We start from the raw sequence: 24,260 nt of genomic DNA, 5'->3' as shown, positions 1-24,260 counted from the left end.
AGAAGCCCAGGGTGGCCCAGATGTGTCCCCTCAGGCCCTCCCAGATGCAGCCCAGCACAGGGAATGGCCCTGGAAGCATCCCCAGCTGCTGGGGGTAACAGCACCCGCAGCAGGGCCAGCCCCAGGGAGGCTGTGGGGACAGCAGGGAGAGCTGCCCTGGCTGTGGGCACAGCAGGGAGAGCTGCCCTGGCTGCTGGGCACAGCAGGGAGAGCTGCCCTGGCTGTGGGCACAGCCACTGCTGCTTCCAGGGCTGCTCCTCCCTGCAGTGCAGCCCTGGCCCAGCCCTGGCACTGCCAGCCCTGCAGCCCCTGGGGCTCCAGCAGCTCTCCCCTGCTTCTGCTGGGAGCTCCCACAACTCCACTGCCCCAGCCCTGAGATGGGTTTGTGTCACACCGTGGGCAGAGCCAGCACTGCAGAGGGGTTCAACACCCTACAGCACCACAGCCAGGCAGCCTTCTCAGGCGTGGAGAGGATGGGGAGAACGAGGGGTTCATGTTATAAATATAAAATCTGCTACAAAGAAAAGACATATATTGTACATCTTTGACTCATATACACAAGAACACAATATACACAGAACGCCTCGGAGGAGTGGGGACCTTGTCAGGAGGTTTTTGAGAGATGTTGCTCCCCTACCAGCACCCCCTCTGTGCCTTCCCCACAGCTGCATGGGGCCGTACTCACAGAACATCAGTCACCAAGAGTTCACCAGGCTGGCACACGTCACTGCAGGTGGGTGGGGATGGAGCGCTCGTGGCCCCGCCGTGCCTGCCCTGCTGCCCTGGGGAGAGGTAGGCCAAGAGGATGGACACGAGGAGGGAGGGCAGGCACGAGGGACTCTCTTGTGAACCCACAAAGTGCTTGGGGGGGGTCTCTGGCCCCTCGGAGCGAAGGGAGGCCCTGAGAGAAACTTCTTGCCCTGGCACCCTGGTGGGGAAGGATTCTGTGGCCAGGCAGGTCTCTGATAAGGCATTTTCATCCGGGACTTGGCGCAAACGGTGGCAGAAGAGAGGAGGGAGCAGATGGGGCAGGTGGTGCAGGGCAACGGGAGGCAGCAAAGCTGACGTGGTCCCAGCCAGACAAGCCCAGGACAGGGAGTGGAGAGCACAGGAGGGCTTGGTCTCTGGCTCAGTTTATCTGTAAAGCTTCCCCCATGTTCTCTCTCAGCCCCTCGCAGCCTCCCTGGCGTGAGCCACCAGCACGGAGTGAAATACTGAGAGTCCTCAAAATGGCACATCCAGGCGCATGGAGTGGCAGACAGGCACACGTTCAGAGTTAAGACAAGAGTTCAGGTGAGCTTTGTACAGCAAAGAGCAGCTGCTGGCTGGAGTGTCCGAGGAGCTGGGATGACAAAATGCCACAGTGATCAGATCGGGCCAGGACGAGGGGCGGGCACGGCAGAGAGGAGCCGGCGTGGGCTCCTATCGGCGGTAATGGTTTGGGGCATCTGCAAACATGTACTTGAGTCTGTAGGCTTCAGCCAGCAGCAGCCCAATCTCTTCGTTACCCCAGTGTATCGTGGGCAGGTTCTGCAGCAACATCAAAAGGCCCTGCAAGAGGGGAAGATGCTGAGTTTGGAGAGGCTGAAGGCAGAGCACAGATCCAGTGCAGGCTTGGGGCTGGCCTGAGCAGTGCCAGCAGCGCTCAGGAACTTTTGCTCACTACACTTGCAGGTCTGAAAGGCTCAGGGACAACATCAAGATGTGCTTGGGTCTAGATCTGAACCAGTGAAGCACCCCAAGCCCCTTGGAGTAAGGGTGCTGTTACAGGGTTACAGCTGGACACAGGAGGGCAAACTGGGATCAGAGCTGGAATGGGATGTTTGAACCCTCCAACAGCTCCATTCTCTGTCTTTATCACCAAGGCTAAAGTTACTTCCAGGCAAAGCTCCTGAGACCAGATGATCTTGGAGCCAGCTCTGACAGCAGTCCATGTCCACACTGGGCTCCCAACCACAGCAATTCCCTCCCCTCTACTTCCCCAGGGATTCACCCCCAACCTCAGGGTCTTACTTGGAAGTCTTCCTCATCCAGGATCTCCTTCCGCCACTTGATCAAGAAGGCAGCACAGACGTACAGGTGGAAATGGGAGAATCCTTCTGGCTCTGACTGTGGACAGCAAAACTCTGGGTGAACTGCAGCTCAGCTGGAGAACAACCCCCAGACACAGGCGTCCTACTGGGCCACCCATCACCCAGCTGGCTGTGACCATCCTGGGCCACTCTGCTTTGTTTCCCTCAGCTGGTGGCAGGAGAGCTCTGTGCCCATGGGGACAGGGACACCAGGGACAGTGACAAGGCAGGAGGGAGCTCAGCATACCTGGTAGGTGTCCCAGAGGCGGATGGTGCAGCGCAGGGGCAGCTCCCTCATCAGCAGGTTGTTCATCCAGCGAAAGGCAAACTGCAGGTACTCGACCTCGTACTTCCTAAAGTGATTATGTACCTGCTCTGAAACAGCACATTTCACTTACACACCTGGGCTCACAGTGCCCCAGCTCCTGCTCACAGCACAGTGCCTTTCACATACTTTCAGCCTGAGACCTTTTTCTCCCAAATTCCTTCTCTCCCCACCCTGTGCTGTCACCAGGGGGATTCTGGCTGACCCTGCCCTGCTCTGGTTCCATGAGTGTTGTAGGAAGTGTCCACCCCTGCCCTGAGAGCTGTCCCACAGGAGGCTGTGACAAACTGACCAGACTCCCGTGTCACCTACCATCGATCCGGCTGACCAGCTCCTCCAGGGCTTTCACCTTCTTCTGGATCCCTGGCTGTGCAAAGGTGTAATTGTCCTGTGGGAGAGGCCCTGAGTCAGCAGCTTGAACAACAGCTAGAAATTACCAAACCCAGATCAGCAGCTGGACAGTTGGGGTGAGATTATCATGAGCCAAGGAGCCAGGGCTCTTGAGCACCAGGACTGTGCCTGCTGTGAATTCCCCTGGTCAGGACGGGGCCATCTGGACAGCCACAGCACCCACCTCCCCAGGATTTCACACATTAACAGATTCAGCGGACAAACTAAAGTCACTGAAGTACCAAAACCTCCCTAAATGCTGGAGCATGCAGAATACTCACCCAGCCAGGGAGAGGAGACAACCACACAGGAATTCCTGTGGCCCCAGAGGCTCACCTGAATCCCATCCAGCAGCTTGCTCATGCACCAAAAGCTGTCGGCCTCGATGCTCCGTAAAACATCCTGGGACAGGTTTGTCACATCAAAGTTTTCCACATCCTCCTCTGCAAAACAGAGAGGGAAGAGCATCAGGGAGATGGGGGACACCAGAAACATGGTGGGGCTTTATCAGGCCAGAGCTTTGCAGGAGACCCTGCAACACTCTCCAAGTCAGGAGATACAGGTCTGGCCCTCCTGGCTTGGCTGACCCAGCAGTTCCCTCCCTTTTCTCCCTGGGAGGAGAGCACCCACCACGCTGCTGTCACACCACTACACCAGATCAAATAACAGGGCTGAGCTGGCCCATTTCCAGTTTCAGAGGCTCAGAAATCCTGGCAAGCAGCCAGGGAGCAGAGATACAGCAAGAGGTGAAAATACAACTCCAGCCAGGCCCAGGCACTCTGAAGGAAGAGCACATTATCCTCTTCTCCAGCAGAGCAAGTTCTCCTCATGCCAGCATTTCACACCACTTCAAATCCCACGGTCAGGAGTGCTCAGAGCACAATTGTCACTTACCAACGTGCTCAGAGAGGAACACAACAAAGAAGGGGGTGACCAGGTCATTGATGCCCTGCACATAGCCGCTGGCTGGGTGGCGAATGGCCCAGATAAACAGGATTCTCTCAAAAATCTGGGGAAGAACCAGGGAAAGCAGGTACCTGCATTAGCCATGCATGAAAGGAAGGCAGAAAAGCATAACTGCTGAGCTCAGGAGTGCAGAGCATGCACTGACAGGCCTTTCTGTAGCAGTAAGGTAATGTTAGAAGCACAGAAGCCCTAGGAGAGACTCTGTGTCATGCACAGATCCCACATGCAGGCCAGCCAAGGCAGTCCAGGCTCCTCATCAAAACCTCTGCCTGAAGAAATGCAGACCCAACTGTTCAATACCCAGACACCTTAATGTCCACAGGACAGGGCAGAGGAGCCTCCTTGGCTGAACATCAGGTGGGAAGATGAGGTATCAGCACAGATCAGGAAACTTCCCAACAGGGCAGCCTCCCTCACAGCCACCAACATTCCCAGACTGCCCCAACCCCCTGGACACCGTGCTCTGACACACCACACACACACACTGAGCTTGTTTCCAGAGAGGACAGGTGCCCACACCTCCTGGCCACCTCTTGAACCCATCCCTGCCCAGCTTGCTCCCATAAGAGAGGTTTTGAAGCAAAACAGAAGTGTTCGGTTCAAATGCCTTCAATTTGTCTCAAAAGCTTCAGGTTTTTTACCAGCTTGGCTACATCTTGCCAAAGCAGAGATCATCTCATAACCCCCAAGCTCCAAGTTTGGTATCTGTCAGAAACGTGGGACAAGACCAGACAGTTCCAGGAGGTATTTGCATCAGGAGCTGTCAGGCAGGGAAGTTTCCCCACCGAGTTAACTCCCTAGGAGCAGTGCTGGCCCCACTCCACACGCACATCCCATGGCAAGTGCAGGGCTGGAGCTTCACCCCCCCTTACCTCCTGCACGAGGGGCTGCTGGAAGAGGGGAATGAGTGGGTTGGTCCTTGGAATGTCAATGTGGATCTGGAAAAGAAGGGGGGTTACACACACCAGCTGTGCTTTCCAGGGGCACAATAACTTGTCACAGGTTAACAGAGGGGAATCCACCATGAGTGCTCCCCCAGGCAAGAGCTGATAGGCACAGTGAGGGCTAGAGATGACAGCTGTACTGAGAAAATCATCTGCAGTCTGCTCTGCTTAGGTGCAGGCAGGTAGTTCAGAGCTGAAATTTTCCTAAATTAGATCAATTTAGGAAAAGTTTAAGGACAGAACCACGGTGCCTTTTCCCCAAAGAGAAGATTCCTCCTATCTACAGCCAGAGCAAGTCCTGGCATGACCCCAGCCATGGGGACAAGCAGCAGCAGGAGGGAGGACAGGGCTGTCCCCAAGCAGGAGGAGGCTCCCACCTGTCTGTAGGTGTCCTGGTGGTGCTCCTCGTTGCGGGAGTCGTAGTACTGCTGGATGAAGCCGAAGTACTCCTCCCTCTTCCTCTGCAGGGTCAGCTTGCGGCGCTCCGAGTTGGCGGGGAGGTAACCCTGATTGGGAGAACTCAGCTCAGGGCACAGCCTCCCCTCCCTCCTCAGCACCCTGAAACCCTGCCAGCTGTGCACCAACACCAGGCACACAGCTCAGGAGCTGGGGAAAGAGCTTCGATGGAATTTGGCCTTCCTAGCCCCTGAGCTCGGAGTAACCCAACTTCATCTAAAGGAAGTGAAGCAGGCAGTGCCCACGCCAGCCTGGGCTCTGAGCTCCAGAGGATGCAGCAATGGCACCCCCTGACCAAACCCTGCAGCTCACCTGGAGGCTGGGCACTGAACACACAAGCAAAGCTGTGCGACACGGGCAGGGCAGCAGCACTGTCCCTAAGGTGGCACAGCCCTGCCAGGCTCTGGTACTCACTGACAGCAGTCTCCACGTCACAGGCCGCACCTCCCGAGGCACACCGGGCCAGCTGCACTTCCTCAGCTCATCTGCAAACGGACAGTGGTGGCAATGGATTAGATCCTAGGCACGTCCAGCACCACTACACCTAGAAGGAGAGGAAAGCCCAGTCTGCTCCTGCAGGCTCTGGAGACAATGAGCCTCCAGGAAGGCTCCCACACTAGCAATGACTGGGGATGTGGGTCTGCTGCAAAGGGAGCAGAGGTGATTTCAGCCCAGCTCGGGGTCACCAATGTGCCAGGACCTCAGTTCTCATGCAGAGACAGCCCCCAGTGATCCCAACCATCATGTGCAAGATGGAGAATGATTAGGGACAGACAGGGAGGGGCTGCAGGACATCACCATCTGCCAGCAGGGCGATTCCTGCAAACACCCATCTGGTACAACTGCAGGCAGTGATTGTTTCCACCTGAAGCAGATCTGATGAAGGCAGCAGCCCCTCTGCCCTGCCTTGCCCACCCTCAGCGTGCCCCACTCACCCAGGTCGGTGTTGTGGCTGGAGAGGAGCTGCCGGAACTTCTCCAGGCGCGTTTTCTCCCGCACGGTCATAGGGGGAGCCCCGGAGGCGTTTTGGTCAGAGATCCGAGCCACGAGGGGAATGACGGGCCGGAGGGGCAGGGACTGCTGCTTCTGCAGGGGGCTCCGCACACAGGACTCCTCTAGCAAGGACCAGAGGCTGCATGAGTTGGGCACGGAGGTGCCACCTCCCCAACCCCAGCTCACCCCACAGCCACTGTCAGACACTGCAGATTCCACCCATCTATCCCTCAGAACAGCTTCGCTGACCCACTCCAATGGATCAGCAATTCACAGGCATCTGTGGAGCCTCTTCCAACACTTCCCCCCATTTCTGCCTCCCTTCCTTCCTCCTGCATCCAAACACCTGGCTGCAAATGGACCAGACTTCCCTCCACACGTGGGCAGGACACAGGAGACAAGGCAGAACTAACATTTAGATCTGCTCTGCTCTCCAGATCCAAACACCAACCAAGCTGATTGCCAGTGCAGAGAGAGGAGCTGATGGGCTGCCAGTGCCACCTCCTGAGGTACTCTCACTGCACAGGCAGGCAAGGCAGTGAGCAGGGGCTGCTGCTGCCCAATTCCCTGCCCAAGCTGCGTCAACACGACCTCACCCAGACCTTTGCTAAGAGCAGCACACCAAACCACTGGGAAGCAGACAGTGAGCAAGTCCCAGAGAGAACCTAACAGATCTCAACACTGACTTAGCACCCAGAACATGGAATACTCTGGGGCAGACACTGAGCAGCTGAGGACACAAGCACTAAAGCCAGGCCTCTGAAAGCGTCTCCCTGGAGTACAGGATACCAAAAGGAAGAAAAAGCTTCTGTTGTGCTTACGGGCTGTGTCACAGCCTCTTGCCCACACTGGGAGTAGCAATGAGCAGTTGAGCTCAGTGGCCAAGCAGGAGAGCACTGGAGCAGGAGGCTGCTCCTGAGCATGGCTCTTACCAGAGCTCCTGGAGAGCTGGGCCTCGCTGCTGGACTTGATGACCTTGCAGTTGGTGGGCAGGTCCCCGAGGGCCGGCTGGCACCGCTCGGGCTTGGCCCGCAGCTTGCTGTGGTTCTCCAGAACCTGCGCTGCCGTGGCCTTGGCCACCTTAGAGTTCAGAGTCTGCAAAGAGGACGAGGAGGAGGAGGAGGAGAAGTCCTCGTCTTCGTCATCGCCGATGTCCCAGGCGTCGCTGGTGCTGCGGGCAAACTCGTGGAAGCTGGAGGCCTTCTTGCTCTTCAGGGGCAGCCCGGCCTTGGAGCGGTCCTTGATGAAGCTGTGAGCAGAGAGCAGGATCAGAGCCCTGCTGTGGCATCCTTTCCTTTTTCCTTTCCTTTCCTTTCCTTTCCTTTTCCCTTTCCCTTCATTTTCCCTTCCCTTTTCTTTTCCCTTCCCTTTCTCCACACCCTCGCTCCCACCAGCCAATCCCTTTTCCCAGGTTCCCTGTTCCTCCTCCCAGACCCAGGGAAGATGTTCAGTCTCTCTGGGCTGCCTGCTCTCAGCAGTGGCTGTCACAGGCTGCTGTCACAGCAGTCTCTGAGGCCACAGTGGCAGCACACAGCTGGACAGGTGCCAGCCTGCCTGGCTCAGAAGGGCGAGCGGGAGACAGGAACAATTCCTCCAGCTCTGCCTCCCCCCACCCTACACAAAACAGGAAGATTTACACCCAAAAAAGGTCTTACAGCCTGGAGAGAGGCATGTCACAGGCACACAGAGCAGGTCTCCTTCCATGGGCACTCCCAAAACAGCTGCAGCTGTTCCCAGAGCAGCCTGGGTCTTTCCTCAGGCACAGAAGGAATTTACTCTTTAGCTCCAGGAGCCAAAGTCCACCACCTGCAGCAGGGAACTTTCCCCACTACCCAGCACGGGCCAGGGACAAGGAGGCAGTTCAGACCAGGAATTCTGCCTTTTCCTGCTGCAGCTCTCCAGCCTTGTAGCAGCTGGGCAGCTTTACCTCCCTTTCCTCAATTCCTCCAGCTCCAAAGAGGAGCAGAAGGATCAGACACTGCTGAAAAAATCTGTTTCCTTTGAAGTGGGTGTTACTGTATGGATTTCTGGCCATTAAGGGCAGCAGCAGATAAGCTCTCCCTGCAAGCTTTCACAGAGCTCAAGGCAGCACCACACCCCTTGCACTGCTGTCCTCCTCTGTTGCAGCATCACAGTGCCAGGGATGCTGGAGACCTCCAGGCACTGCAGAGCTGCCAGGCCTGCTGGCTGCAGCTCCAGGAGACACACACTTACTTCTTGGTGAGCCGGGAGTCCAGTGGAGGATGCTGTGCCCCATAGACAGGCTGAATGCTGCAGGAAGGGGGAAAGAAAAAATCCAAGATGCTGTAAAAAGAGGTCCTGCAAATAATCTCAGCCTAAACTGGGGTCATGCTTCTTGCCTGCTATCAGGAGCTGAATAAAAGCCCAAAGGCAGCTTCAAAAACCTTCTAAGTTACAAGCCTTAGATCCAAAGTGCCACATGCAGATGAAGATTTGTTCTTTGCAGTAGCAAAGAGAAGCCTTGTCTAAACTCTTAGGTCTGGTCCAGCCTGAGCTGGGATTTGAGCTCTGCTCTTTCCTGCACCACCAGCTCACTCCACACGTCCAGGTGTCTCTGCTGCACACACTGACATTTGTTCTCTTCTCCAGTTTGGGGAGCTCACCCTCCCAGGCCCTGTGGGACAGGGAAGGACCCCAGGCAGTGACCCTGGGGCTCCTCCACAAATGCACTCGAGGCTTTGAAGCCCATGCTGGCTCTCAGGATCACAGCCAATGCCACGGAGAAGGAATTCCTGGTAACAATACATGGTTTGACTCGGGTCCAAATCCTGGTTTAATCAATTACTTCCTATGTGGCCTGAAACGAGTCACCACATCTTGGTCCCTGGTTCCTTGGGACTCATGGGACAAGGAGCCTGAGGGCTCCAGGCCCTACAAGGGCGGCATCACTCAGAGAGGAGCTACTAAAACCATGCTCATGGCTGTTCTTACAGCCTCTGGAGGTGAGACAGGGATCCTGAGTTATCACCTGCATTGGAGGAACTACTCACAGCCACCCCACCCTGGGAAACAACCTCTGGAAAACAAGTCCTGCAATGCCATGGCACGCACAAAGGCCCTTTCAGAGCTGGCACACGAGGAACGGGCTTCTCTTGGGTCAATAGAGCTGGCCTGGTTTCCAGGAGCTGCAGATGGTGCCCGGCAGTAAAAGCAGCAGGCCCAGCCGTGGAGGGGAGGGATGGCAGCCTGCTGCAGCTGGGAACAAGCTGAGGATGCAAAAGCAACAGGTCCAGCTGGCAGGGGAGAGATGCAGAGAGCCAGGGAGAGCTGGAAACAAGCAGAGCACAGAGAGAGCGGGGGGAGCAGCCCAGCCAGGGGGGCTCAGCACTGCAGGGGCTGTCCCTCGTGGCTGGGGTCCTCCCTGGGTCTGTCCATCGAGGATTGAGCCCAGCACAGAGCGTGATGAGCAGTGAGCACCTGCAGGTCAGGGCTGCCATTCAGCAGAGGCACCTCCACGGGTGGACACAGCAAAGAGATGATGGGGAGTGAGAAGAACAAGGCCTCCAGGTCAGCATTGCCTCCCAGGGACTGTGGCAGGACAGGAGCCAGCAGAGCCTCTCCCATGCCCAGAACCAAGCTCAGAGTCCCAGGATATGCAGCCAAGGCTCCTCCTGCCTGGCAGGGGAACTGCTCTGATTCACCTGGGAAGGCCTGGACTTCACCAGACCAGTGAAGGAGAGGAGGGGAGAGCAGCCAGTGCTGGGGGAGGGAGGAAACCCTTTCCTGGGGTTCTGAATCAGTGTTTGATACAATGGCAGAGGGCCCCCCCTGCACACAGCTTTTTTTGAAGTCTCACAAGCCAGACACTCCCCAACAAGAACCTCAAGCTGTGCTCCCAGCCTGACTGGATGAGTCCCCAGTTCTGTCCCAGATCAATCTCCTTGGGACAGGCATTTCCTGTTCCCTGGATGCTCAGTGACCAATGGTGTGAGGGACAATGGGCTGTGCTCCCTGTGTGACACCTGCAGGACCATCACAGGGTGTGGGTTATTAACCTGCAGCAGAGCAGAGCCATGAAACAGCACTGCCCCTCTGGACACACAGCACATTTAAGGCTGTTCCTCCCCTTTAAAAACAGCATTTCAATAACCCCAGCAGACCCTGGCTGCCCATCTCTCTAAAGAGCAGGGAATAAACAACACACCACAGAGGACAACATGCCAGAGCACTCAGCCAACACATCCCTAGAAAATTACCAGGCAGAGAATTCCCAGTGCAAAAAACCACAAGACAGCACTGGAAAAACAAAACAGCATTTACCACTTCTAAACTTCCACCCAAAATCCACCCTAAATCTACAGGGACCAAAGGCTATTAAACTTTATTAGCAAATAAAAGCTAATACAGCTAAGTGACCAAACACACAAAGTGTCATGGAAAAGGAAGCTAACACAGTATCCAAGTCCCTACAAAGCTCCCTCTGCCAGATTGTCAGGGGAAAGAAAGGAGAGAGCCAAGAATCTGCACAGGAGGGTCTCTCAAAGCTCAGACTGAAAAGCAGAAAGGGAGGTTGGTGCCTGGTGACCGTGGGTGCAGGACATCCCACCTCCAGCCTGGGGACAGCCTGAGGAGCTGTGGGTGCCTGTCCCCGGAGCCAGGCAGCACTGAGGAGGAACACGGCTCCTGTGCAGGATATCTGCCAGGCAGGCAGGAGAAGGGCAGAGCTCTGCCAAAACCTTCCCCCTGCAGAGGCTGGGGCAGGCCCGGCTGCCAGACCGGTTCACCTGGTTTGGGCCTCCAAGGAAAAGCTCAGAAATCACAAAAGGAGAAGAGAGGTGCTGTCCATGACCTCCAGCTGAGAGCAGGGCTGACACCTTCGGGTGAGAGGCAGGAGCAGCTGGGAAATAACCCAGGGAAAGCACAGGAGTGTCCTCCCACAGGGGCAGCAGAGCAGGAACAGAGAGCTCCCTGCTCTCCCTCTGCTCACACAGACAGGGATTGTCCAGCCAACCTGAAGGAGCTGCACAGTGACAAGCACGTCAGTGAAAACACTATAGAAAGAGATATTTAACTGGCCCAGCAGGATTTAAAACCAACTAAGCATTTCAGACTGCACCCATACCCCAGGAGGCGAAGGGCAGGGTTCAGATAAGGCAAATGAGAGCAAAGTGAGGAGCAGCAGGCAGGAAAGGGAATTGAGAAGCCTCCACAGAGGGGCTGATGCCCTCTTTCCCTGTCAGCCTTGCTCCCAAGGCGGTGTAGGGAGCCTCTCCTTCATCAGCACCAGCCTCTTCTTCCTAAGCACCATGTCCATCACACATTTCACTTGTTCCTCCCATCCCTGAGAGGAACCAGGGCATCACAGCCAGAGGAACTGAGGCAGGGGAGGAACCAGCAGGGCCCCCACAGTCCTTCCCCTGGAGCAGGAGCGACGTCCCACACAGAGAGGGGAACGGGAGGCTCCATGCATTATCAGGGGACACCCCTCTGGGACAGGGCTGCTGCCAGCCAAGGCGACACCTCTCAGGACTTGGGAAGGATGAGATTTCTCAGTATCTGTGGAAAGGAACACGGCCCAGCCCCGGCTCTGAGCACACTCCCAAGAGGCCTCCATGGCACCCCGATCCCTCACCCTGCCCGCCATGGGGCGTACAGGGGTCCCCGCAGCCCCCACAGCGCCCGCCTGGTCCCACAGGTGTGGGAGCAGCTCTGACCCTGCCCTTGTGCCCCTCACACCGAACCTTCCACAGCAAAATCCCCGTCCCGCAGCCTGGGGGGCCCGGCACCCCCTATTGCAGGGAGGAACCCCAGCCAGCTCAGCCCCGCAGCCGGGACAGATCCCGCGGGTACCCCCGAGCCTCACCGGGGTGCCCTCAGCCCCGATCCCGGCCGGGTCACCGCCCGTTCCCCGCCGGAGCGCGGGGGGCGCGGCCCTCGCACCCCTTCCCGGGGCTCACCTGCCGGGCAGCTTGGCGCTCCGCTTCCAGAACTGCCTGCCGCTCTCGGCCGCCATGGCGGAGGGCGGGGCGGGCGCGGCGGGCCGGCCAGCCCCGGGCGGGGAGCGGGGACCCCCGGCCGGCCGGCCCCGGCGCGGCGCGGGGCGCGGAGCAAGGCGCGGCCCCCGCAGCCGCCTCAGGCCCGCCCGCCCGCAGCCCGCGGCGCCGCCATCTTGGCTCCGGGCGGGCCCAGCGCCGCCATTGGCCGCTGCGCGCGAGGCGTCGCGGATCCGCCAATCGCAGGCGGGCACGGCCGTGACGTTATCGGGGGCGGGGCCTACTACGCTGGAGGGGCGGGAGATACCACGGGGGGCGCGGGGGGGACGTGGGGCGGCACCACCCGGCTCCTGCCGGGGGGCGCTGAATGAATGACATTTTCTGGGATTTTGGGATTTCTGCTTTTCCAGGGAATTCTCGGCGCGGCTTCATCCCCGCCCTGGATCCCGCTCGCCTGTCGTGGGGCGTTTTAGGTCCGGTGAAGTGGCTGCTTCGGTCTGACAGAGGAACCGTTCAGACTTTTAGAATTAAATAAATTAAATAAATTAAAAATTGCCTCCAGGCAGCGTGGCATTTTCTGCACCAGACGCTACGATTTGTCTTCTTTTTATTTATAGTGCATAGAGCCCATAAATAGTGCTCCGGGTTGGAGTAACACCTCTCATATTATTACTATTATTCTCCACCCCACTTACTCCCATATGGAGCACTGAAGAATAATTATTAATGAGTAATTATGCAAATATTCTATTGTATATGCAAATTAGGGGATAAAATATTTTCCTACTGCCACCCTACAGCAAATACCAAAGACCTGCAGCACATAGAACTGCAAAAAAAGAGCAAAAATAAATGAAAAACAAACACACATGTATAAAACAGAATGTCATTGGAAGAGTCAAAAGCTGAACCACAAATCCTGCCTGGGTGGGATTTCCCCTGCCTAAAGCTTCCTCTGTGCTTCCTGCATCCACGTGGCCCTGGACTGCCCCACAATGGATGGATGTGCTGGCTGTAAATATTTACCCATTGCACAGCACTTCACTCAGGCTCCTGAGGTTCTGACTGGGGACACACCTGCAAATCTCTCATTATTTTTACACAGACCTTAAAACCCAACTCCAGTTCATGTTCTGCACTAAACCAGGCTCTTGGTTGGCTTTCAGGGCTGTGAGCCAGGTTTTACCCACAAACATGCTGCTGTTCTGGAAAACAAATACAATTTATTATTGGATGTTTCCTTGACCCTCTATTCCAGTAACATGTTTAAAATATGGTATAAAAATCATCAGGTGCTGTAGAAACCGTTGGCAATGACGAAGTGCTTGTCCTGCAGGTTTATTTGCACATTTTGCTATATAAAAATGTCACCTCCTTTTACACCTCACAACTTCTCCTTGCACATAAAACAGCTGTAAACAATTTACTACCAAAAATTCTTCTGCCATTTCACCCTCCTGTGAAGGAATGAGAATTCCTCAGTTTTTGCTCTTTCCACTACTAATAAATAGAAGCCATTGGAGCCAGTGAAGGGAAATGTTACAGAAACCTTCAAATGGTTTCCTGCTCTCCATGACCTTTCTGAACATGAACCTGAGGAAGTCTTTGTCAAAGCTGGTTTTTCCCCCCAGATTTCCTCCCCAGCTGCTCCCACCATGGAGCAGGACAGGATGGAGCTGAGTATTCCAGGGAACAGATGTGGCAAAGCATTCTCCAGCTCATGAACACTTTGCCTGTAGTGTGTGTTGAGAGGTTTTTCTCCTGTACCCACCGTCCTCCATGATTTCTGTGCAGCACAAGCCCCCACCGGGTTTGGGTGCTGCTGGATGGGCAGCAGGGAAGGGGAATTCACCTGGTGCATCCTGGGGTGCTTCAGGAGGAGGCAAAGCCTTGAGCACACAGAGCTTTCAGGACAGAAAAGCTCCTCAGCACAGCCAGCTCAGTGCAGCAAATATTCCCAACCTGGAACATTCCAGTGCAGCCCCAGCAAGGCTGACTGGGCCAGCAGGGCTCAGTCCCTCCTTGCCACGTGCCCAGGCCCAGGTTTTACAGAAGCATGGCCCCAGGCACAGCCACTGGTGTCCCCCACTGCAGCTCTTGTATGGCTTTGGTGTCTGATGTCCCACACAGCTCCTGCTGGTTCAGTGCCAGCTGCCAGCATTTGGCCCCACCAATCCAGTTTTTCTGTGCATGCCATGGGATGGCACCACTGATGAGACCAGTTCATTCTGCATGTTGTAGAGCAGTAAAGCAGAAAGAAAACTTCTGATGCACACACTGGGAATCTGTTTAAAGATTGGAATTACAGATTTCTGTCAGTTTTCTTCTTTCTGCTGGTTCTGTTCTCTGGTGGCTGGTGGAGATGCCCAGGGCTGATGTTCTGCCAGTTCACGGTTTAATTTTCCATAACTGCAAAGAGACAAGAAAGGGAGTTTGGGTCTAACAGGAATGGTTTCACCTCCAAGTAACATTCTGTGTCTCCTGCCCATCCTGCTCTGCTCAGTGAGCTCCAGTTTCAGGGTGAGCCCCAGGAGGATAAAGGGAGGAACCCTGGATTCTCACAGCTTCACCTGCAGGAACTGAAACTGAAGTGAGCCCCGTCCTTCCCCCCAAACCTGGCCCAGGGAGGTGGGGACACACTCAGCAGGGTCTGGGGTCTGGGTCCCAGTGCAAACCAGGGCTGTGACCCCAGAGGTGTCCCCAGAGCTGTCCTGCTGCCTGGGACAGGGACACTCACTCTGATGTTGAATCCCAGCAGGTCACTGATCACTCCTGAGACAGCAGAGAGGATGACAACCCGTGTGATGTTGTAGATCAGTGGGTTCATGGTCAGTCCATACAGCCTGAATGGACTATCCAGCTCCTGCAGGGACAGGACAAGGCTCCATTAGCACTCCCCAGTACAGAGAATTCATCCTCTGGCACTCCCACAGACTGGGCTGCCTCTGTGTCCTTTCTTAGATTGAATTTCCAGTGTTCCAGAGACATCTCCTGCTGAATTCAAAGGCTCTGCAGCTGCCCCAGAGCTGCAGAATCACCCAGCCCAATGTGGGGACTCCCAGACTCTGCTCACTCCTTCCCAAACCCCTCCCTGCTGCTGGCACTGAGGAGCACCAGAGCTGCTGCAGGAAAACGAGGCTGGAGCAGTGAGGAGAAGCTGTGCTCACCCCAGCCTCTCCTCCCAGCTAAACCACTGCTCATCAGGAGTTCCCAGCACTAATTACCCACACTGGCCTTGTGTGCTCCCTCTCCTGTCACAGCTGCAGCAGCACTGAAAAATCCCCTTTGTGAGCACTAACTCAGAGAGCCAAGGGCAGGGCAGGGCCCCATGCATTGCCATCACTCTGCTGCCAGAAACCCAAACATGCAGGCAGAGCCTCTCACCTTCAGCAGCTTTGTGGACAGCTTCAGCACATTGTTCACCAGAGACAGCTGCTCCTTCTTGTTTGGCTTCTTCTCCATCTTCAGGTACAGGTTTATCTGTGACAGACACCACAGGCCAGGGTTGATATTCCAGCACCAGCCCCAAATGGTTCCTAATTGAAGCCAATTTTGCAGTCTGCTGTCACTCCTGAGACAGTGAATTTAGCACTGATTCTTTTCCAATTGTTTTGGTTAACATACATGAACCCAGAGACCAAAATAATCCAGAACTTTGGAGTTTGAGTCTGGCCCAACAGGACCAGCTCATCCCTCCCATGCTGACCAGTGCTTTGTTGCCTTCTGGCCAACACAAGGCTGATCCCTACATTTTAAACTTTGATTCCAGTATTTAAGCTGGTTTGAAATACAATAATTATATCCAAAGCAAGCACAAAGCCCAGGGGAGAACAAGCTGAAGGGAATTACCTGCTCAGTGAGCAGGATGGAAATGTTGCTGTATTTCTTGTTGGTCTCAGAGCCCAGAGATGCCAGACGCAGCAGGAAGAGGAGCAGTGCTGCCTCCCACATCAGGAACTCCCAGTTGTAAGCTGCACTCAGAAAGGTTTTGTGGCCCTTAAGAACCTGTGTGGGGAGAAAACAAAGCACCAAATGTCACTGACTAAGTGCCTGTTCTTGGTGCACAGGCACTGCCCTTGCTGCTCCTCTGGCCAGCCCTGTGTGCTCTACAGGCACTGACAGCTCTTCTCAGGAAGTGTAAATCACTCCTGACATGGGGTTACAGGGAAAGGTCTCATTTCTAACCTGCCTTTAGCTTGGAATTGGATATTTTTTCTTTCTGCTCAGAAAAGGAGCCTTGTTCCTCCTCTTCCCTCCCTCTGTCCAACCAACAGGCAATGAAATGCCTTTCCTTGTCCCTCTGGCAGTCTCAGCCTTTTGTAGGCTGGTGAAAGAAAAGCCTCCAGCACTTGGGAAGGTTTTTCCTACTTTATAAACCACAAAGGTTAAAATCTCACCTGGGCACAGCAGATAAAAGCAATTGAAAGAGCCAGTAAGAAGACTGAGGACACCACAACATCCACAGACCTCTGGGGGCCTCGTCTCTGCAGGAACAAGGACACAGGGGCAGGGCTGGGTGTGGTGTGCAGGCAAAACTCACCACAAACAGCTGGCACTGCCACTGGCACTGGAACCCCCTCTGCAATAACCAAACCCCAGATCAGGACTCACCTTCAGGTAGGAGCGAAGGGATAACCAGATCTTGATGTTCTCCACTTTCTTGAGCCTGAAGTGAGGAATTTCGTATTTCCTGGCTTTCCGAGCAGATGTGATGTGACTGAAGAGCTTGGCAAACAAAAACCTCTGCAAGGTAAAACCAGAGCCATAAATTAGTGTAAAACAGAACAGACTGCTTGGGATTCTCAGTGGCACCTGGCAAAAAGGGTCACTGGAGAAGCTCAGCATGAGACCTGGGTGCTCAACCCCTGTAGCAGCAGTTGTTTTCTTAGAATTCCAGATTGGTTTGTATTGGGAGGGACCTTAAAGCCCATCCTTTTCCAGCCCTTACAATGGGCAGGGACACCTTCCACTCTCCCAGGTTGCTCCAAGCCCTGTCCAACCTGGCCTTGAAGCCTTCCAGGGATGGGGCAGCCACAGCTGCTCTGGGCACAGATAGGGGACACAGTAAGACCTTGGGGACAGGTAAGGGGGGGACACGGGAGTCAGGAATGCTATTGATTGGTATAATTTGTGACTGGTCAATAAGAACCTTCCCAGACTCCCCTCCCTGACCTTGGCAAGGGCTGGGGTGAGATGAGCTTTAAGGTCCTCATCCCATTTTTATTCCTGCTCTCCAGGTGGCTGAAAGGCACCAGCACCTTCAAACCCACCTGCTTGTAGGTTCTCTCAGCAACACACATCATGAAGAAGAACATCCAGGTCAAGCACAGCCTTTCCAGGAAGTTGATGGCAGCCAGGATGAGCACAGGGGTGCTGACAGGGGCTCCACAGAAGATGTGCAGAAGCTCCATCAGAGAGATGGAGCAGAGCTGCTCCAGGTTGTCCGTGCGGAACAGTCTGTAGAGGAATGGCAGGAAGGCCAATCCGATGGTGATGATGTTTCCCAGCATTTGATACCCCACTCCTTGCTGGTGGGCATTAACCTGGCAGGCAGGAATAGAAAAGGGGATAATTACCTGGGGTTTGCACCAGGGAAAAGGCCTGTTGTTGTGGTAGCACCAACTCAGGCAAGCAGTCGGCTCCCCTTCCCCTCACAGGACAGAGACTAAAATAATCCCACCCTTTTCAGTCCAAACCCAAAACCAATCGGCCAAATAATCAACCCCCCACTTTCAGCACCCTGCAGAGACAATCAGAGATAATCAGCACTTGGCAGTCTTCAAGAGACCTCCTAAATAGGGGGTTAGGCAATTTTTTGAAAAAGAGATGGGACAACCATCTTTGAAGCTGGAGAGGGATGAGTTTCACGCTGCCCCTAATATTTGCATGTGTAGCTATTTCCAGGGCTTTTGGTGGTTGTTTCCTGAAGTGTGAGGGAGAGGTTGCAATGCCACACAGCCCCTTACCCTGCTCATGATAATCCCACTGATCTCCAGCACAGACATGTCCACCTTCTTGCAGTCATTCCCTTCCCAGATCAGAGCACTCACTTTGGCAGACGCTGGGCTGGTGTTCTGCAGCCAAAACAGATGGTTCTAGAAAAGAGAGAGGAGAACAAAAGCTGGTTCAGCTCTTTCTGTCCTGCTTAAGAAACACCTTTGCCTAGAACACATTTGGATTGAGGGGGAAATTCCATTTTGGGTTCAATACTTTGTTTTGGGATGAGCAGCGCTGCAGAGGGGAGGGATAGAGAGATAGATTCATCGATCATGAATCACTGATATAATTTCAGATTTCCAGTGTGACTCTGGCTTCACCCAGGCTGCCCACCTTATACCAACAGCATCCCCGTGTGCCACTCATGTTTGGGAAGGCAGGGGAAGAGGAGAAGCACTCCCAGCTCCTGGATGGACATCACCAACCTGCTGGAACACGTCCTCCTTGGGGTCCCTGCGGGAGTCCCTGCAGGAGCGCTCCTCGCTGTCGCTGGTGCCCGAGGAGCGGCACTCGGGGCCGTGCAGGAGATCGTCCCACAGCATGTCCTCGGTCTCCGAGTCCTGCCGGGTGCTCTCCGAGTCCCGCCGGCTCCCGCCGCAGCTCCGCGGCGCCACGCTCAGGCACGCCCTGGGGTCCTGCAGCACGGCACAGGTCACAGCCCCAGCTGGTTTGTACAGCCAGCACCTCCCCCTCATCCTCCTCATCATCATCCTCCTTCTCCTTCTACCCCAGCTTTGAGTGCTCCCAGTTGCACCCACTCGGTGGAAATGGTTTAAGACAATGTTTGGGGAAAAAGCATTTCTGTACCAGAAATGCAGAGATCGATCGATCGATCTATCTATCTATCTATCTATCTATCTCTATCTATCTATCTATCTATGTCTATCTATCTATCTCTATCTATCTATATCTATCTCTATCTATCTATCTATGTCTATCTATCTATCTCTATCTATCGATCTATCTATCTCTATCTCTATCTATATCTACATAATTATATCTATATAATTATATATATCTATATACACAATATATATAATAACATATATAATTATACATTATATATATAATATATATATCATACAGGGCCCATTAATTTCCTACGTCCATTCCCAACCTACAAAATAAAAACTGACATACTCATTTTAATATAAGAAGGTCCTTTTTAATGTCTTTTGCATAATCTGTTTTAATATTTTATTTATATTTTATATTGATTTATATATCTCCATATTTATAACTTGATAGTCACATGTTTATATTTTGTTTTCAGGTAGGGGCAAAAAACCAAAGTAATGAAGTGACTGAGTATATTCTCACAGAATAGATTTATTCCTTCATTACAGGAGTTGGATCTGATCCTTATGGGTCACTTCCAACTCAGCATAGTCTGTGATTTTAAAATCAAAATTTATTAGCTTAAAAGCTGCAAGCACAGCACTGCCTCCCAACCACAAGAGCAATTGCAGGAGCAATTAGAGGCAGCTTGGACTGTCCTTTGCTGCCAGCAGAGTTAGTTATTTGTTTGTTTGTTTGTTTGTGCTTTGTTTAACAAAGCAGCACAATGTGAACACTGTGAAGGTTTACAAGGCTGCCAAGCAGCAGGGATGGAAGAGAGGATTCTGAAGCACCTGAGGATTCTGAAGCACAATCATTTCATAACTGTCTGTTCTGATGGAGGGGGTTGGAATGAGATGAGCTTTAAGGCCCTTTCCAGCCCACCCCTTTCTCTGGTTCTGTGACCCCTGCCAGGCCTGGGAAAGCTCTCTCTCCTGACTTTACATCCATACCTGCCTGTACAATGTGGATTCCAGTTCAGACTCCACAACACTGTCAGAGTCTCTGGCAGCTTTCAGGGCTTGCTTCACCTGCCAAGACCAAAGGAAAAGCACCTCATTATCCACAGCAAAACAAGGTGTGGAGAACAGCACTAATCCCAGCTGGGTACCTGTGAGACAGCCTGGTTGAGAGAAACCAGAGGCCTCCTCTTCTTCTCCTCGTAGCTGTTGTCACTGGAAGCCCCCTCCATGCTGGGGCGCAGCAGGAGCCGCTGTGCTGCATCCTCGGCGTCCTCTTCGCTCGACAGCTCGTCAGAAACACCGTCCCTGTTGGTGCCATCCTCCTGAAATGCACAGCCAAGGCCACGCCAAGGGCCAGCCTGAGCCCCATCAAAGGCTCAGGGGCAGAGCTGCCCCCTGGCACAGCCCTCAATGCCTGCAGAGGCAGCACATGATCCCCACACAACCAGAATTCTGTTGGTATCAGAGACTTCAGGTTCTAACTCATTCCCCCTGCTCTTGTCTTGTACCAGAGGTGACGAGAGAGAATTTTGGGTGGGAGGATTTGGAGCTGGGGAAAGGGAAGGAAGAATAGGATGCAGCAGCAGCTCTTGGCTGTGCCTTACCAGCACCTTAAGCCCAGATGTATCTATGAGCTGGGGGTAACAAACCCAAAATCCTGGGCTGTGCCCCTACACTGAGCTCTGCCCCTGTCCAAAATGCTTCACAGAGAGGAGGTGGGATGGCACAGTATGGCAGAATCCAAGTTCTTCAACTTGACACACCTCTGGCCCAGGGGAAACTCAAGAGTAATTCCCAAAATCTTTGTGTTTCAAAGCTTTCAACAGAGGTCACAATGCTTTAGCTCTTTCTCTCTCCTCAAGGAGAGAAGGTGAAAGGTGTCCCTACCCATGGCAGGGGGTGGAATGAGCTTTAAGACTCCTTCCAACCCAAACTACTCTGGAATTCTATTCTATGATTAGGAAAAGAAAGTACAGCACCTTTTCAGCTGCTCAGTGAGAGGCAGAAAGGGGTTTCTAGGTTAATGCAGGCAAAGATGAGCAGAAGGAGGGAATATCATGTATAAGACCAAACCATCCAGTTAAATACCCACCCACTTCTGGCACACAAAGAACACACTGAAAGTGTGATTTCAGAGGATCTCCCCTGGCAGTACCTGATGGCTCCTCTCCCCATCAGAAAGTTTACTTTTCTCTTTGGAGTGCAGCAGCCTGTGCTCAGATCTGGCCTGTCTGGCTTTGATGCCATCACCTGTAGCACTCACAGCACTTTCTGTCTCAGTCCATTTCTCAGCCACCAGCTTTACTCTTCTATTCCTAGGAGACAAAATACAATTAAATGCTTTTGTCAGGGAAAAACTCTTTGGGGTAAAACAATCTGTTCTTCCCTTGTCACAGGTGCAGCATCAAACAAGATACCTGAGGGATAAACAATTTTCTTTGACTGACAGGCTTTGTGTGCTCAGTATGTTAAAAAGATTTATATCTGCTTCACCCTCACTCAACATATCTTTTGTAACTCTAATAGTATCTTAAAACTTTTAAATCAAGGGGAAATTTTTCATTATTTTTAGTTTTTAAAAAATAAGAGCTATTCAGAAAACAAAAAGTCCTCATGAAAAGAAAGCACCTGTGAGTTGGAAACTCACCAGGAAATTCACCTGGGAAAACAGGAGAAAACAATCAAATATTATCCCCTGTAATCTCTCCTCCTTTTCCTTGAGTTACTTTTAGAGAAGGAAGGTGTCAAAGTGAGACAACTGTCCAAACCAGAAGGCACAATTGCTTTTGGAAATCACCTAAAACAGCAACATAATCTGAGCACTCAAACAAGGTCACTTATCTGATAAATAAAAATAAACTCCACCACATTCTGCAGCTCATCTAACACTTGGTTTCACATGATCTAATTTTATACAGGCTAATTTTATATGCTCTAATAAGGACATACTGAATATTCCTGAGGAATCAGCTTCCCACATTAGCATGAAAGTTTTAAAGACTGGCAGGCCGTGGGGATGTCAGTGACAGCACAGGCTGTGCCTTCACTCTCCAGGTACCAAACTGCTCCCAGAGCCACGAGCAGCACAAACCCAGCAGGGACCACGTACCTCCTCTGGAAGAGCAGACTGGATAGATTGGTCAGCAGAGTTGCAGAGCCAGACTGCTCCTCCTTGCTGGCTCTGTCAGGAGAGCACCAACTGTTCCCATCCACACCCACAGCCTTGCGTAACTTCCTGGGTTTGAGACAAGGAGAATTAAATTGGTGTAAGAAGCTACTTTAAGGACTTTTTAAAAAGATCTGAATGAGATTTGAGCAGCTTTTTGGATGCCATTTTTCTGAAGCCATGCACACAGAATACTGACTTCCAGATACAAAAATTCTGCCTATACCCCCAGCACGTCAGGGGGAAAGGCACAAGGGACAAAACCTGGAGGGAATCTTTGCTGCAGCAACCTGAGGGAGGAAAGCTGGACCCAGCCCCAGCTGTGACCCCACCCAGGGCCCTCTGCTGGTGCTGACCTGCGGCGCCGGCTGAGCCCGTTGCTGCCTGCAGCTCTGTTCACCTGCGTGGACACGATCTGGCAGTGCACTGTCCCCAGCAGCAGCATAAGGCACAGCGGTCCCATCACCTCACTGGCACTCACAGCAGGCACCATGAAGTACAGCACCACTGCTACGACTGCAAAGGGGGAATGGCACCAAGGCAAAAATTAAAGAGTCTGCTTCAACTATTTGTTGTTACTCTGCTTTGTTGTATTATTATTTAATTTCTGCAATTGCTAGTGCCACACGCTGTGAAACGCACATGAAGCAGGTTCCAGACAAGATCCTCACGCTTTAGATTATGGAGTACAAAATCACAGACTCACTAAGCTTGGCTAAACCCTCTGAGTCCAACCCCTCCCCCAGCACTGCCAGGTCCACCCCTAACCCATCTCCCCAGGAGCCACATCCAAACATTCTTTGATGTCACATTCCTTGCAGGAGAAGGTTTATGGCACAGCCTGTTCCCTCACCTTGCATGACGTAGAGCACCAAGAGCCACATAAAAATGCGCTGGGAAGTGACCTGTATCCACCACTGGCTGAACAAGGGGAAGAACACCACTCTCACAATTCCCTTCCTCGTCAGAGATGTCCAGGGAATTTCGGGCTTGGCTTTGGCAAAGGTAGAGCCTTGGAATTAAAGGGGAAACGAGCCATCATTAGCTGTGAATCACAAGAGCTGCCTTGCTGGAGTTCCCCTTTGGGCAGCCCCAGCCCCGCACAGGGCTGAGCAGGGGTGACAGCAGCCCAGGTTCGGGCACCGTTCAAAGCGACGCAGTCCCAGCAGCTCCTTGTGTTCTCTCAGAGCTCTGCCCCTGACCCTTCCCTGCCCACCCAGCCCCTCCTGCAGAGCCACCCCGAGCTGCTCCCGCTCTGCTCTCAGGGTTTCAGCGCCCACGGGCAGGGGCTCCCCTGGCAGCAGGGCAGGCTCTGCTTCCCCCACCCTGCACAAAGCTGGGGCGAGCCTACAGAACCAGGGAATGTCCTGGGCTGGAAGGGACCCACAGGGATGGCCAAGTCTCTGCACAGATCCCCAGCAATCCCACCCTGGGCATCCCTGGCATTGTTCTCCTGCAGCTCTGGCAGCCTGGGGGCCGTGCCCATTCCCTGCGGAGCCCGGGCAGTGCCAGCACCCTCTGGGGGAGGAACCGTTCCTGATCTCCAGCCCAACCCTCCTGACCCAGCTCCAGGCGCTCCCCGGTGCCATCCCTGTCCCCGAGGGGAGCGAACAGAGCCAGCACCGCTCACCGCTGATCAGATCCACATCGATCAGGTCGGGTTGGATGTGCCCCTTTTTCTTCGGCTTGTTCTTGAAGCCCTGCGGGGCGGAACACAGGGCCGAGTTAGCGGCGAGGGGCGCGGGGCCCGCTCCCCCCCTCCCCGCCGCCGGTACCGGTACCTTCATCTGGGTCTGCTCCACGGCCTTCTCCCATATCTGCTGGTCGTAGGCCCCGATCTGAGGGGAGAGGAGGCTGAGGGCACGGCCGGGCCCGCGCCAGCCCGCCCCGCGCCGCACTCACCTTCTTCTGGTACCATGAAATGGCATCGTGACAGGCCATGGGAGCGGCGGGAGCGGCGCGGCCCCGACACCGACACTGGCCCGGTACCGACCCCGGTACCGGCACCGACCCCGCTCCCGTTACCCTGGAAACCGCCCGGCGCTCGACTGGCTCCGCCTGCCGCCCCCCCCTCCCCACCCACCCAGGCAGTGCCAGCCGAGCGCCGAGCGCCGCCCCGACCCCCCCCACAAGCCGTGAAGGAAAGAAGCGCCCAGGCGGGTAAAGGACAAAATCAGACTTTTGTTTATTAAAAAAA

The 24,260-nt window shown here is 54.0% G+C and overlaps 2 protein-coding genes across 3 annotated transcripts; both read right to left on the bottom strand.

Moving 5' to 3' along the window:
* Positions 1-474: 474 nt before the first annotated feature.
* Positions 475-12,155, bottom strand: TBC1D22B (TBC1 domain family member 22B). The gene is made up of 13 exons (XM_054294017.1): positions 12,065-12,155; positions 8,361-8,417; positions 7,079-7,395; positions 6,089-6,268; positions 5,568-5,638; positions 5,075-5,203; positions 4,626-4,691; positions 3,682-3,796; positions 3,124-3,230; positions 2,710-2,785; positions 2,320-2,447; positions 2,014-2,109; positions 475-1,551 (listed from the first exon to the last, which is right to left on the bottom strand). Exons 1-13 carry the CDS (start codon positions 12,118-12,120, stop codon positions 1,423-1,425), a joined length of 1,527 nt encoding a protein of 508 aa, XP_054149992.1. The 5' UTR covers positions 12,121-12,155; the 3' UTR covers positions 475-1,422.
* Positions 12,156-13,033: 878 nt separating this feature from the next.
* On the bottom strand, positions 13,034-24,106 carry PHTF1 (putative homeodomain transcription factor 1). 2 transcript variants are annotated; one of them, XM_054294012.1, is made up of 18 exons: positions 23,966-24,106; positions 23,845-23,901; positions 23,694-23,763; positions 22,917-23,075; positions 22,420-22,579; positions 22,007-22,132; positions 21,053-21,212; positions 20,046-20,219; positions 19,888-19,965; positions 18,523-18,732; positions 18,067-18,195; positions 17,371-17,643; positions 16,712-16,843; positions 16,498-16,584; positions 15,950-16,105; positions 15,485-15,580; positions 14,838-14,963; positions 13,034-14,509 (listed from the first exon to the last, which is right to left on the bottom strand). In XM_054294012.1, exons 1-18 carry the CDS (start codon positions 24,002-24,004, stop codon positions 14,489-14,491), a joined length of 2,253 nt encoding a protein of 750 aa, XP_054149987.1. In that variant the 5' UTR covers positions 24,005-24,106; the 3' UTR covers positions 13,034-14,488. The 2 variants fall into 2 exon arrangements, with proteins under 2 accessions (XP_054149987.1, XP_054149986.1); XM_054294011.1 differs by having other exon boundaries at positions 23,694-23,901.
* Between the last annotated feature and the right edge of the window lie 154 nt (positions 24,107-24,260).

The sequence above is a fragment of the Melozone crissalis genome, unplaced genomic scaffold (genome assembly GCF_028551555.1).
Source record: "Melozone crissalis strain CALT ecotype California unplaced genomic scaffold, PUWL_Pcris_2 ptg000198l_1, whole genome shotgun sequence".
NCBI classification, from domain to species: domain Eukaryota; kingdom Metazoa; phylum Chordata; class Aves; order Passeriformes; family Passerellidae; genus Melozone; species Melozone crissalis.
The sequence above is the reverse complement of the archived record's forward strand: the minus strand, read 5'-3'. Positions and strand labels throughout refer to the sequence as shown.